This window comes from Oncorhynchus nerka, unplaced genomic scaffold (assembly GCF_034236695.1).
Source record: "Oncorhynchus nerka isolate Pitt River unplaced genomic scaffold, Oner_Uvic_2.0 unplaced_scaffold_897, whole genome shotgun sequence".
Taxonomy (NCBI): domain Eukaryota; kingdom Metazoa; phylum Chordata; class Actinopteri; order Salmoniformes; family Salmonidae; genus Oncorhynchus; species Oncorhynchus nerka.
This window is the reverse complement of record NW_027040398.1, coordinates 187,260-202,305: the sequence shown is the minus strand read 5'-3', so window position 1 is coordinate 202,305 and position 15,046 is coordinate 187,260. Positions and strand designations below refer to the sequence as shown.

The window sequence follows — 15,046 nt, the reverse complement described above, 5'->3', positions numbered from 1 at the left end:
CGCTGTGTTAAGAAGCAGTACGGCTGGTTGGGTTGTGTATCGGAGGACACATGACATTCAACCTTCGTCTCTCCCGAGCCCGTACTGAAGTTGTAGCGATGAGACAAGATAGTAGCTACTACAATAATTGAATACCACGAAATTGGGGAGAAAAAGGGGTAAAATTCACAAAAAAAACAACAACAAAAAAAAAAATACTTTGTTATATACCCTTTGTTGGCAATGACAGAAGTCAAACGTTTTCTGTAAGTCTTCACAAGGTTTTCACACACTTGCTGGTATTTTGGCCCATTCCTCCATGCAGATCTCCTCTAGAGCAGTGATGTTTTGGGGCTGTTGCTGGGCAACATGGACTTTCAACTCCCTCCAAAGATTTTCTATGGGGTTGAGATCTGGAGACTGGCTAGGCCACTCCAGGACCTTAAAATTCTTCTTACGAAGCCACTCCTTCGTTGCCCGGGCGGTGTGTTTGGGATCATTGTCATGCAGAAAGACCCAGCCATGTTTCATCTTCAATGCCCTTGCTGATGGAAGGAGGTTTTCACTCAAAATCTCACGATACATGGCCCCATTCATTCTTTCCTTTACACTGATCAGTCGTCCTGGTCCCTTGACAGAAAAACAGCCCCAAAGCATGATGTTTCCACCCCCATGCTTCACAGTAGGTATGGTGTTCTTTGGATGCAACTCAGCATTCTTTGTCCTCCAAACAAGACGAGTTGAGTTTTTACCAAAAAGTTATATTTTGGTTTCATCTGACCATATGACATTCTCCCAATCTTCTTTTGGATCATCCAAATGCTCTCTAGCAAACTTCAGACGGGCCTAGACATGTACTGGCTTTAAGCAGGGGGACACGTCTGGCACTGCAGGATTTGAGTCCCTGGCGGCGTAGTGTGTTACTGATGGTAGGCTTTGTTACTTTGGTCCCAGCTCTCTGCAGGTCATTCACTAGGTCCCCCCGTGTAGTTCTGGGATTTTTGCTCACCGTTCTTGTGATCATTTTGACCCCACGGGGTGAGATCTTGCGTGGAGCCCCAGATCGAGGGAGATTATCAGTGGTCTTGTAGATGTTCCATAAAAAATCTGCTGTTTCCAGCTACAATAGTCATTTACAACAGTAACTATCTCTACAGTGTATTTCTGACAATTTGATGTTATTTTAATGGACAAAAAATGTGCTTTTCTTTCAAAAACAAGGACATTTCTAAGTGACCCCAAAGTTTTAAACGGTAGTGTAGATACATTACAGTCCTCACACTGAATGGGCCGTTCATGTCCCCACTGACTGATAACTGGGCTGTGGTGTGTATCACAGGGCCATATAACTGTCTCATAAACGGCAATCATTAAGAGTGTCCTTAAGTGGTCGTTAGGGAGACCATTGGGTCTTAACGTGTGGCATGATTTCTGTTGCATGTCATTATTCATACCCAGTGGCCCAGAGGAAAGCTGTTGTTTGTGATGTGTAGCAATAAGAATATGTGGTGCAATACAGGATAAAGGAGAAGGTGGCTTTACTGTCCAAAGAGGATTTTGTTCCCAGCTGCATATCCTCAGTCTGCCTCATTAACCGCCTTACAAAATGGCCTCGTGGAGAAACATATTCTGGAGGCTCCCTCAATACAAATAGCTGAGTGACTGTTTCATAACAGAGCCATTCCCAGGGTTGAGTCAATCAGCTTGGTTCAGTGCAGTGACAGATAGTTGACGTCTATTCTACTGTATTCGATCCATTTCTCCTCGGCTTTGTTGTTCCTGAGTGTCTCTTGTTGGTTTGAAGCAGCGAGTGCAAGGCACAGAAGGCTGTGGTTTGGGTTTCCTTCTTCCGTCTCCCTCTCCTCTCCCCTTCTCTCCTTGCTCCCTGTTATTTGCCTTCAGTTATGCAATGGTAACCAGCATGACAACAAGCTGGCAGGAAGCATCACGTCAACTTGAGCCTGCCTCCCTGCCTCCCTCTGACAACTACTGCTGGACCACTGCTCAGCTCAGACTGCTCCCTCTATGGTGCTCTCTCCCTGGGGCCCCCTCAATCCCTTTCTGGGTTCATGTTAGCACTAGTTCCCATTGTTGACACCACATCTTGTTGTGGACAGACAGACAGATAGATTTATGATAATTGCCAAAAATCGTTAATGTAGATTTTTCCAAGTAACACGAATTGAATTTCAATTCACACTATAGTCTAACCACACAACAACATTCCTATAATTCACCTAATGTGACAACATCCTCTACCACCCTCACAGCCAAATAATTCAAGACTATAACAAGAAAAATCCTGTTTGTTGATATACCATCAGAGTCTGGCCATAACAATGTGAGACTACAACAATAACACCAGTCTGTTGACAGCCTCAGTGTGAGGGGATGGACGGCAGTGTGTGAAACCATTCTGAGTGTTGACATTGATTTAGTTAGTGACAGTTGGGGGTTTGGAGCCATTAAGGTGAACAGGCTTATTCTAATGAGCTTGGGTTTGACTGTCTGGGTTGTCTGTTTAAAACTCACACACACACACACACACACACTTATTATGTCCGTTGAGGCGTCATTGATTTTAAATGACTGCTACAGTAAAAAGACGATTGATATTTCTAAAATAGATCAGATATGGTCATATGCGATTCTTGATCATATTTAGTATTGTGTAGTGCTTCTATTCAAATGTAGTGTTGTGTGCTCATACAGATGGATCATTAAAAAGGCTGAGAATTCATGTGATACAATGCTGAGTGTTCTAAACATTCAAAGACAGCAAAACCAAGATAGGAGCCTGGTGCAGAATCCAAATCTAAGAATCCCTCCCTGATAGACGCTATCAAATACACTATTGTGTCTTTCCTCAAGGTTCCTCTGTGTCTCACTGTATGTAGAGCAGTACTGTACAACTCCCTGTCTCTACTCCTCAGTACAACTCCTGTCAATGGTCTAGTCTGTGCTGATCTCATCTCATAGGCTCTCTTGAAACCTTTTCCCCTCTCTCCTTCCCTTTGGAGGGTGGTTGTGTGAAGTCTGCTACTGTGCATCATTGTTGTAGACATACTATCTCTTATAGTATATTCTAATTTCCAGGATGATTGAGGGGTGTTGTGTTGATAGTTGGTCTGATGGCGGTTGAATCTCCCTCTTGTATTGACCCAACTCTGCCTCTGTTATATAGTGCTGGTTGTGTGGTGTGGCTGAGATTGCTACTGGACCTCCCACTATCCCCTACTCTGCTCCCATAGGTTGAGGAGTATGATGAAGTAGGATGTTAGTAGAGATGACAGGGTAGTTGGTTTAGTTGATGTCCCCTGGATAAGAGAGGAATCGCGCACATCCAATCCAGGTTTTTGTCAGGTCCCATTTCTATTCAGTTCAGCCAGATGAATTTCACTTCTGTACTTGAATGAATTGGAATGGAATTGACCACAACCATGATCCAAATGTAGCTTAGAAGCTGAGCAAAAATAACTAGCAATGTCTGCTCTTGCTCTGTGGTTTCTGCTCCACAGGGTTTCACCCTGCATACCTCCTCGCTCCAGGTACAAGCCCTTAGGCATAGCTCTGATCTAGGATTAGATTACCTTGACTTTCACAATTCCTTACTTTAAGCATTAGGAGAAGACCATGTAAACCTCACCTTAGATCAGAGTTTAGGAGAAGACAATATAAACCTCACCTTAGATCAGAGTTTAGGAGAAGACAATGTAAACCTCACCTTAGATCAGAGTTTAGGAGAAGACAATGTAAACCTCACCTTAGATCAGAGTTTAGAGAAGACAATGTAAACCTCACCTTAGATCAGAGTTTAGGAGAAGACAATGTAAACCTCACCTTAGATCAGAGTTTAGGAGAAGACAATGTAAACCTCACCTTAGATCAGAGTTTAGGAGAAGACAATGTAAACCTCACCTTAGATCAGAGTTTAGGAGAAGACAATGTAAACCTCACCTTAGATCAGAGTTTAGGAGAAGACAATGTAAACCTCACCTTAGATCAGAGTTTAGGAGAAGACAATGTAAACCTCACCTTAGATCAGAGTCTAGGAGAAGACAATGTAAACCTCACCTTAGATCAGAGTCTAGGAGAAGACAATGCAAACCTCACCTTAGATCAGAGTCTAGGAGAAGACAATGTAAACCTCACCTTAGATCAGAGTCTAGGAGAAGACAATGTAAACCTCACCTTAGATCAGAGTTTAGGAGAAGACAATGTAAACCTCACCTTAGATCAGAGTTTAGGAGAAGACAATGTAAACCTCACCTTAGATCAGAGTTTAGGAGAAGACAATGTAAACCTCACCTTAGATCAGAGTCTAGGAGAAGACAATGTAAACCTCACCTTAGATCAGAGTTTAGGAGAAGACAATGTAAACCTCACCTTAGATCAGAGTTTAGGAGAAGACAATGTAAACCTCACCTTAGATCAGAGTTTAGGAGAAGACAATGTAAACCTCACCTTAGATCAGAGTTTAGGAGAAGACAATGTAAACCTCACCTTAGATCAGAGTCTAGGAGAAGACAATGTAAACAAACTTCACATTGTGCTGACCCACCTACAGTACATTGATTGATGAAATAGGACGTTTCATTAACCATTGGCTTGCTCTCCCACAGACTGGAGGAGGGTTGGTTGGTGAGTTGATGTCCCCTAGTTCCCTTGCTCCCTCGCTTCCTCCCTCGCTCCCTCTCTCCCTGCCTCCTCAGCAGGGTTATTCTGAAACATCTTATCTTTCTTCCCTGGCTTCCAGTGTGTAAGAAGGAGTGGTAGACAGCTATTGCAACTGAAATGTTGTCCATCACCCGGCACCACATACAGCATAAGGCTTTGTTTACTCATAGTATTTATCATTGGTCTGCCACTGGTGTGGAAATGTGGAATATGTCTATCACTTACACACCTTTGATATTCTAACCCTTCTCTTCACTTAGTTCCTTTCAACAGGGTGGAGGAGGGGGGGTTAGGCGATAGAGTATGTCTGCCATGGCGACCGTGCCCAGCTACACCCCTTCGCTATGGGTGAGGATGTGCCACGCCCTCCCCCGGCTGGACCTCACCATGACGATGAGAGACAACCTCTTCATCCCCGACAGCTGGGAGTACCAACAGGTAACAGAAAACACCCACAGCCAATCATATCCATCGCAAACTACAACACGACTGATTGATTCATATTTATCTCAAGTTTTCTCTTGGTTCAAACAACAAGATCGACAATAAAAGACAGCTAAGATTCAATGAAAAATATGTATTGCACTTGGTAAGAATGAGAACCAAGTCTGATACCGCCATGATACAGAATCCCCCCACCCCTTATGTTAAATACTGCCCCATAAAGATCCCTCTCTGTTTTGCACAGCGGCATCTGCAGAATCCTACTGGTATTATTAGAGCATTTAAACAGCTTATTCATGCTAGTGGTGCAAGTGGCCTAGTTATTGACAGGGAAACGAGCCCAGACCACTCAGAAGAATCTTGACCTGGATTTCAAGTCATCAGAAATATTACACCACCTGGCTGTCTCTCCTCAAAACTGTTAGCACTTAATTACACTGTTCTGTTCCCATCTCCACCACAGTTCAGTTTACATCCCTCAGCTCCACTACAGACTCTTATTTCACATTCATTCTCATCAGTACGGTTTGAGTAGGATTTGGTTTGAGTGTTTTAATCTGGAGACACTGTATTAGTAGCATCAAAATGTTGTATTGTCTTTGTGGTAGAAAACACACCATTTTGTTGTGTTGTTCATTTTTAGGTTTCACCATTCCCTTCCAGTGGCTCTACGTCCCTACTCCCTGCGTCACACACATTGCATGTTTACAACATGTCTACGGTACCGAGAGAGAGATTCTCAAATGATCCGCCAGTAGAGAAAGACAAAAGAAATGGAAAGCACTGAGTAACGTGAGGAGGTAGTGGGGAACAGAAGACAGGACAGAAAGAGAGAGTAAAAAGGAGAGGATGAGTAACGTGAGGAGGTAGTGGGGAACAGAGGACAGAAAGAGAGAGAGAGTAAAAAGGAGAGGATGAGTAACGTGAGGAGGTCGTGGGGAACAGAAGACAGGACAGAAAGAGAGATTAAAAAGGAGAGGATGAGTAACGTGAGGAGGTCGTGGGGAACAAAAGACAGGACAGAAAGAGAGATTAAAAAGGAGAGGATGAGTAACGTGAGGAGGTCGTGGGGAACAGAAGACAGGACAGAAAGAGAGAGTTAAAAAGGAGAGGATGAGTAACGTGAGGAGGTCGTGGGGAACAGAAGACAGGACAGAAAGAGAGATTAAAAAGGAGAGGATGAGTAACGTGAGGAGGTCGTGGGGAACAGAAGACAGGACAGAAAGAGAGATTAAAAAGGAGAGGATGAGTAACGTGAGGAGGTCGTGGGGAACAGAAGACAGGACAGAAAGAGAGATTAAAAAGGAGAGGATGAGTAACGTGAGGAGGTCGTGGGGAACAGAAGACAGGACAGAAAGAGAGAGTAAAAAGGGATAGAGAAAGTGAGGGTGGCAGTGAATGTATTTAAGTAGGTCACAGATTATTAATAGAGTTGCAGTGGCGTGGATAGAAAGAAAGAGAGGGGGAGAGAGAGGGGAGGGGAGGGGGAGAGAGGGGAGGGAGGGGAGAGAGGGGGAGACGGAGAGAGGGGGACAGAGGGGGAGATGGGGAGAGAGAGGGGAGGGGAGGGGGAGAGAGGGGGAGACGGAGAGAGGGGGAGAGAGGGGGAGATGGGGAGAGGGAGGGAGAGGGAGGAGGGGGAGAGGGAGGGAGAGAGGGGGAGAGAGGGAGGAAGGAGGAAGGGGGAGAGAGAAAGGGGGAGGGAGGGGGAGAGGGAGGAAGGGTGAGAGAGAAAGGGGGGAGGGAGGAAGGGGGAGGGAGGGGAGAGAGAGGTGAGGGGGAGAGTGGGCGAGGGGAGAGAGGGAGGGGAGGGGAGAGAGGGGGGGAGGGGGAGAAAGAGGGGAGGGGGAGAGAGGGAGGAAGGGGGAGAGAGAAAGGGAGAGGGAGGAAGGGTGAGAGAGAAAGGGGGAGGGGGAGAGAGGGGGAGAGAGGGAGGAAGGGGGAGAGAGAAAGGGGGAGGGGGAGAGAGGGGGAAAGGGGGAGAGAGAGGGAGCAGGAGAGGGGAGAGGGAGTGTGGGGGGAGAGAGAGCGAGGGGAGGAGAGAGAGCGAGGGGGAGAGCGAGGGAGTGGGGAGAGGGAGAGTGTGGAGGAGAGAGGGAGGGGGAGAGAGAAGGGGGAACATGGATGGGTGGGGGGCTATATAGAGCAGGAGGCATTAGAGAGAGGGATAAGAGATAAGGTGGAGGAGAGGAAAATGAGGGAGGGAGAGAGTGAGACAGGCAGATGGAGAGGGATAATGCTGTAGATAAGTGTTCTGGCTAAATGCACTCTCCAGTAAAGTTGAGTATGATAGATGTTAGTATGTCAGAGTGCAGGCTGAAGATGAGATGCAGGAGAGATGTGAGATGTGTAGCTGAGGTAGTAGTGTGACGATACAAGGTAGCTTTTAACCCTTAATCATGTTCAGTATGTATGTTAAACGGTCAGGAATGATATTATTACATTCAACTACTGGTTAATGAATGCAGTAGGTATGCTCTTCTGAATGGAGTCATACAGATTAGTTTGTGTGTGCCTGTGTTTGTGTTTGTGTGTGTGTGTCTGTGTGTGTCTGTGTGTGTTTGTGTGTGTGTGCGCGTGTGCCTTTGTGTGTGTGTGTGTGAAAAAAGCCTCCTGCTTTTTAGTTGATGTCCCCTGGATAACTTTATACACTTTATGTTCTAATCACCTTTCACTTCCACTGCTTGGGTAGGTAGGACTGTACTCCATTTGTCACAGTGGAATTATAGGACCAAAGAATATTGTGGTCCTTTGTAGCTCATTTGGTAGAGCATGGCGCTTGTAATGCCAGGGTAGCGGGTTCGATTCCCGGGACCGCCCATACGTATAATGTATGCACGCATGACTGTAAGTTGTTTTTAATGAAGGGTCTGCTAAATGGCATATACAGTAAATTAATATTGTGATTTTCAGTATCACAATATCAACCTGTTATTTAGCTATTTTGCATAAATACACTGTATGGATTCTTGCAGAATATTGAGGTTCCCATGATGAAGGCTGGGAATACACTAATGTCCTCATGACTAACATGTGCACCTCCCAGCTGCTCTGAATCCCTGTTGTTATCCATAACACAGTATATTGATACATTTACCCAGCCCTAGCTGCTACAGTCTGGGCTCAATATTTGACTCTCAAATGGTGTGGAGGAGGCTCATGGGAGTTTCATTCCTTATATTAGTTAGACAGTGGTGCATGATGTGTCTCTGACATGCAGTTCTATCCCACGGGCAAAAATATGTTGAACCAACATTTTATCAATTTTAGATTTTTTTTTTTGGGGGGGGGGGGTTGAGAAATGAAGAAATGAAACGTATACAAATTTGAACCAGATTTCCACCATAAGTCAACAACAGAATTTCAAGGGTTGATTTATTCACATGTTGACAATGCAATTAAATATCAACTGATTATAGAGATTGATTTTACGTTATGTCAGGTTTTTGCCAAGAGGGATAATGTTACTTAGAAATGCATTTTCCATTATGCAATCAAGTACAATGACAGTGTTGCTCATCAGTCTGTAATTTGCTGTGTTGAATTTGATTTACTCTCTCAGACTCTACTGGTCCTCTCTAGTCTCTCGGCCATTGCTCTCGTTCTCTCCCTCCTCGTCATTATCTCCTTCCTTATACACTACTGCTGCTGTCGCCGTGGTGACCGGAGCGAGGGATCTGAGGAAGAGGAGGAGGATGAAGAGGGCAGCACGGGCCATGGATACGGAGGCAAGAAAGGGCGGGGTATCTGCTGTGTCACCTGGGTGTCGGTGGCGGCTGTCACACTGTGCTGGTGAGTAAGAGAGGTTATTGTGACGTCACTGCCAGGGTCAATGTGATGTCATTATGAGGGTCATTGTGACCTCTTTATGCGAGCCATTGGGATATTGTGATGTCCTGTCGTCTGTGTGACATCAGTGTCATGAGTGTTGTATTCATGAACTGTGACCAAACCATATGACCATTTGTCACAAGGATAGAGGAGAGGGAATCATTTTTATAACACAGATGTACCATCTTCTAACTTTCATTATTTCCCAATGGTCCAATAACCATGTGTGAGTTTTGATGTAAGTTATTTTCAGAGCACTGTAGAAAGTAGTGTCCAGTCCCTGCTTTACAATGGGTTAGTATTTTGCTCCCGGCAATATCTGACACAGACAGGTGACCTAACTGACCGTGGTCAAGTTGTCGTTTGACCACATGGACCAGGCCACTGAGGTTAGGTGTTTGGGCTTGTGGCAGCATGTTTGTGGTTTGGAAATTGAATCGTGGTTTCCTATCACTGTGACGATGATGTCAGAAGTTCCATCTCAGTGTATTGAATCCTCTCTCCTTCTGTTCCCTCTCTGGTGACTATGCTGTCATCCACTGTCATGAGGGCGTTTAGTCACATTGTGACAGGATGTTAATTTTAAGTTTGCATGAGGATATTGCAGCAGGTATTCAAATCTGACCCTACGAGGTCCGGAGTACTGCTGGTTGTCTGTTCTGCCTGATTATTAATTGCACCCACCTGGTGTCCCAGGTCTTAATCAGTCCCTGATTAGAGGAGAAGAATGAAGTGGAACTGGTTTAGCAGTCCAGATTAGAATTTGCGGGGTTTACTGAGCCAGATTGGGTTCTCGTATAGAAAACCCACAGTTAAACACCTTCAGCTCTGACACCGCATGATGTTGGATGTCCCCTCCCGTCTCAGCAGCATAGTGTTGTCATATGTCACATGTTATCGGATTGCATTGTCAGCCTGAGTTGATGTCACTGCTTTATCAAACAGCACAATGTGCTCCAGATCTGATTTCCGCTTCAGTGATGTCATCATTATGCAGGTGTTTGTGTTATGGTGGTCCTGTTCCCCCCTGCGGCCGTGATGATGTCATCTCTCTCTCTGATACACAACCTTCTTGCTGTTTAGATGAAAAAGGGTAGTAGACATCTTAGTTTTAGAAATGCATTGTGGGAAATATCAAATGACACCCTATTCTTCAAGTTGTGCATCAGAGCACATTTGAGACACACATGATGCTGTCAGAGAAAACATACACGTTGGACTGTATGAAACACAACACTCCTCTTTTTTCTGCCGCTTTCTAATCTGGGTCACATACTTTGTGGGAGATTGGGTCATACCATTGCTCTCGGGTGCGAGGGGATTTGGTGAACATCTGGCCTAAGCTTTAATCTGAATATTTGAATAACAGAGAGATAAATATGTGATTATTTTTTATGTTTCTAATATCACTCCAACTGAAGACTGCAGATGCAGACGCTGCTAAAACTCTTCTAAGCTATCTGTATGTTTTCTAGTTTTCCTGTGGTCGTTAGTTCGTTCATTCATCTTTTTCTCACATTTCACATCACTCTCACCAGCTCCATCTTGTTGTGTCAAATTCATTTTATATGTACATACAGTACAAACTGAATTAAACATGAATCTCTCTCCCTCCCTCTCTCCCTCAATCCCTGTTCCCCTTTTCGCAGTGTTGCCATAGGTGTTGGTTTCTATGGCAACAGCGAGGCTAATGATGGGATATATCAGTTGACCTCATCTCTTCTCACAGCCAATTACACACTGGCTTCCATCGATCTGCTGGTGAGTACTCCAGCTCCTCCCTCCCAGCAAATTTCAGACATGCACTGTGTGTGTGTGTGTGTGTGTGTGTGTGTGTGTGTGTGTGTGTGTGTGTGTGTGTGTGTGTGTGTGGTAGACATATTGGCGGAGAGGGAGAGAAAGTGGGGTGTAAACTTGTCAGGTGTGATATAGATCTGTCTGTCCCCACGCTGTCACTCAGTGGTTTATCTGTCTGTCCCCATGCAGTCACTCAGTGGTTTATATGTCTGTCCCCACGCGGTCACTCAGTGGTTTATATGTCTGTCCCCACGCGGTCACTCAGTGGTTTATCTGTCTGTCCCCACGCGGTCACTCAGTGGTTTATATGTCTGTCCCCACGCGGTCACTCAGTGGTTTATCTGTCTGTCCCCACACGGTCAGTCAGTGGTTTATCTGTCTGTCCCCACACGGTCACTCAGTGGTTTATCTGTCTGTCCCCACGCGGTCACTCAGTGGTTTATATACATTTACATTACATTTAAGTCATTTAGCAGACGCTCTTATCCAGAGCGACTTACAAATTGGTGCGTTCACCTTATGACATCCAGTGGAACTGCCACTTTACAATAGTGCATCTAAATCTTTTAAGGGGGGTGAGAAGGATTACTTTATCCTATCCTAGGTATTCCTTAAAGAGGTGGGGTTTCAGGTGTCTCCGGAAGGTGGTGATTGACTCCGCTGTCCTGGCGTCGTGAGGGAGTTTGTTCCACCATTGGGGGGCCAGAGCAGCGAACAGTTTTGACTGGGCTGAGCGGGAACTGTACTTCCTCAGTGGTAGGGAGGCGAGCAGGCCAGAGGTGGATGAACGCAGTGCCCTTGTTTGGGTGTAGGGCCTGATCAGAGCCTGGAGGTACTGAGGTGCCGTTCCCCTCACAGCTCCGTAGGCAAGCACCATGGTCTTGTAGTGGATGCGAGCTTCAACTGGAAGCCAGTGGAGAGAGCGGAGGAGCGGGGTGACGTGAGAGAACTTGGGAAGGTTGAACACCAGACGGGCTGCGGCGTTCTGGATGAGCTGTAGGGGTTTAATGGCACAGGCAGGGAGCCCAGCCAACAGCGAGTTGCAGTAATCCAGACGGGAGATGACAAGTGCCTGGATTAGGACCTGCGCCGCTTCCTGTGTGAGGCAGGGTCGTACTCTGCGGATGTTGTAGAGCATGAACCTACAGGAACGGGCCACCGCCTTGATGTTATTTGAGAACGACAGGGTGTTGACCAGGATCACGCCAAGGTTCTTAGCGCTCTGGGAGGAGGACACAATGGAGTTGTCAACCGTGATGGCGAGATCATGGAACGGGCAGTCCTTCCCGGGAGGAAGAGCAGCTCCGTCTTGCCGAGGTTCAGCTTGAGGTGATGATCCGTCATCCACACTGATATGTCTGCCAGACATGCAGAGATGCGATTCGCCACCTGGTCGTCAGAAGGGGGAAAGGAGAAGATTAATTGTGTGTCGTCTGCATAGCAATGATAGGAGAGACCATGTGAGGTTATGACAGAGCCAAGTGACTTGGTGTATAGCGAGAATAGGAGAGGGCCTAGAACAGAGCCCTGGGGGACACCAGTGGTGAGCACGTGGTGAGGAGACAGATTCTCGCCACGCCACCTGGTAGGAGCGACCTGTCAGGTAGGACGCAATCCAAGCGTGGGCCGCGCCGGAGATGCCCAACTCGGAGAGGGTGGAGAGGAGGATCTGATGGTTCACAGTATCGAAGGCAGCCGATAGGTCTAGAAGGATGAGAGCAGAGGAGAGAGAGTTAGCTTTAGCAGTGCGGAGCGCCTCCGTGATACAGAGAAGAGCAGTCTCAGTTGAATGACTAGTCTTGAAACCTGACTGATTTGGATCAAGAAGGTCATTCTGAGAGAGATAGCGGGAGAGCTGGCCAAGGACGGCACGTTCAAGAGTTTTGGAGAGAAAAGAAAGAAGGGATACTGGTCTGTAGTTGTTGACATCGGAGGGATCGAGTGTAGGTTTTTTCAGAAGGGGTGCAACTCTCGCTCTCTTGAAGACGGAAGTGACGTAGCCAGCGGTCAGGGATGAGTTGATGAGCGAGGTGAGGTAAGGGAGAAGGTCTCCGGAAATGGTCTGGAGAAGAGAGGAGGGGATAGGGTCAAGCGGGCAGGTTGTTGGGCGGCCGGCCGTCACAAGACGCGAGATTTCATCTGGAGAGAGAGGGGAGAAAGAGGTCAGAGCACAGGGTAGGGCAGTGTGAGCAGAACCAGCGGTGTCGTTTGACTTAGCAAACGAGGATCGGATGTCGTCGACCTTCTTTTCAAAATGGTTGACGAAGTCATCTGCAGAGAGGAGGAGGGGGAGGGGGAGGAGGATTCAGGAGGGAGGAGAAGGTGGCAAAGAGCTTCCTAGGGTTAGAGGCAGATGCTTGGAATTTAGAGTGGTAGAAAGTGGCTTTAGCAGCAGAGACAGAAGAGGAAAATGTAGAGAGGAGGGAGTGAAAGGATGCCAGGTCCGCAGGGAGGCAAGTTTTCCTCCATTTCCGCTCGGCTGCCCGGAGCCCTGTTCTGTGAGCTCGCAATGAGTCGTCGAGCCACGGAGCGGGAGGGGAGGACCGAGCCGGCCTGGAGGATAGGGACATAGAGAGTCAAAGGATGCAGAAAGGGAGGAGAGGAGGGTTGAGGAGGCAGAATCAGGAGATAGGTTGGAGAAGGTTTGAGCAGAGGGAAGAGATGATAGGATGGAAGAGGAGAGAGTAGCGGGGGAGAGAGAGCGAAGGTTGGGACGGCGCGATACCATCCGAGTAGGGGCAGTGTGGGAAGTGTTGGATGAGAGCGAGAGGGAAAAGGATACAAGGTAGTGGTCGGAGACTTGGAGGGGAGTTGCAATGAGGTTAGTGGAAGAACAGCATCTAGTAAAGATGAGGTCGAGCGTATTGCCTGCCTTGTGAGTAGGGGGAAGGTGAGAGGGTGAGGTCAAAAGAGGAGAGGAGTGGAAAGAAGGAGGCAGAGAGGAATGAGTCAAAGGTAGACGTGGGGAGGTTAAAGTCGCCCAGAACTGTGAGAGGTGAGCCGTCCTCAGGAAAGGAGCTTATCAAGGCATCAAGCTCATTGATGAACTCTCCGAGGGAACCTGGAGGGTGATAAATGATAAGGATGTTAAGCTTGAAAGGGCTGGTAACTGTGACAGTATGGAATTCAAAGGAGGCGATAGACAGATGGGTAAGGGGAGAAAGAGAGAATGACCACTTGGGAGAGATGAGGATCCCGGTGCCACCACCCCGCTGACCAGAAGCTCTCGGGGTGTGCGAGAACACGTGGGCGGACGAAGAGAGAGCAGTAGGAGTAGCAGTGTTATCTGTGGTGATCCATGTTTCCGTCAGTGCCAAGAAGTCGAGGGACTGGAGGGAGGCATAGGCTGAGATGAACTCTGCCTTGTTGGCCGCAGATCGGCAGTTCCAGAGGCTACCGGAGACCTGGAACTCCACGTGTGTCGTGCGCGCTGGGACCACCAGATTAGGGTGGCCGCGGCCACGCGTGGTGGAGCGTTTGTATGGTCTGTGCAGAGAGGAGAGAACAGGGATAGACAGACACATAGTTGACAGGCTACAGAAGAGGCTACGCTAATGCAAAGGAGATTGGAATGACAAGTGGACTACACGTCTCGAATGTTCAGAAAGTTAAGCTTACGTAGCAAGAATCTTATTGACTAAAATGATTAAAATGATACAGTACTGCTGAAGTAGGCTAGCTGGCAGTGGCTGCGTTGTTGACTTTGTAGGCTAGCTGGCAGTGGCTGCGTTGTTGACACTACACTAATCAAGTCGTTCCGTTGGGTGTGATAGTTTCGACAGTGCTGCTATTCGGGGGCTAGCTGGCTAGCTAGCAGTGTTGATTACGTTACGTTGCGTTAAAAGAACGACAATAGCTGGCTAGCTAACCTAGAAAATCGCTCTAGACTACACAATTATCTTTGATACAAAGACGGCTATGTAGCTAGCTATGTAGCTAGCTACGATCAAACAAATCAAACCGTTGTACTGTAATGAAATGAAATGAAAATGTGATACTACCTGTGGAGCGAAGCGGAAATGCGACCGGGTTGTTGAGTGAGGAAGTTCAATTCCTCACTATATGTCTGTCCCCACGCTGTCACTCAGTGGTTTATATGTCTGTCCCCACGCTGTCACTCAGGGGTTTATATGTCTGTCCCCATGCAGTCACTCAGTGGTTTATATGTCTGTCCCCACGCTGTCACTCAGTGGTTTATATGTCTGTCCCCACACCAGTGGTTTATATGCACTCAGTGGTTTATCTGTCTGTCCCCAGTGGTTTATATGTCACGGTCACTCAGTGGTTTATATGTCTGTCCCCACGCTGTCACTCAGTG

At 47.0% G+C, this 15,046-nt stretch overlaps 1 protein-coding gene across 8 annotated transcripts in view; it reads left to right on the top strand.

The window, feature by feature from the left end:
* LOC115119448 (protein tweety homolog 1-like) overlaps nt 1-15,046 on the top strand; it is a 48,211-nt gene that overhangs the window by 4,657 nt on the left and 28,508 nt on the right. For all 8 annotated transcript variants that reach the window (XR_010463591.1, XR_010463592.1, XM_065016709.1 and 5 more), the window contains exons 2-4: nt 4,917-5,094; nt 8,663-8,892; nt 10,581-10,692. Coding sequence is in view for 6 of the 8 variants with exons in the window: in XM_065016709.1 (XP_064872781.1) it covers nt 4,960-5,094; nt 8,663-8,892; nt 10,581-10,692 (477 nt within the window). In the remaining 2 variants the exon portion in view is untranslated. The remainder of the gene's footprint in view (nt 1-4,916; nt 5,095-8,662; nt 8,893-10,580; nt 10,693-15,046) is intronic.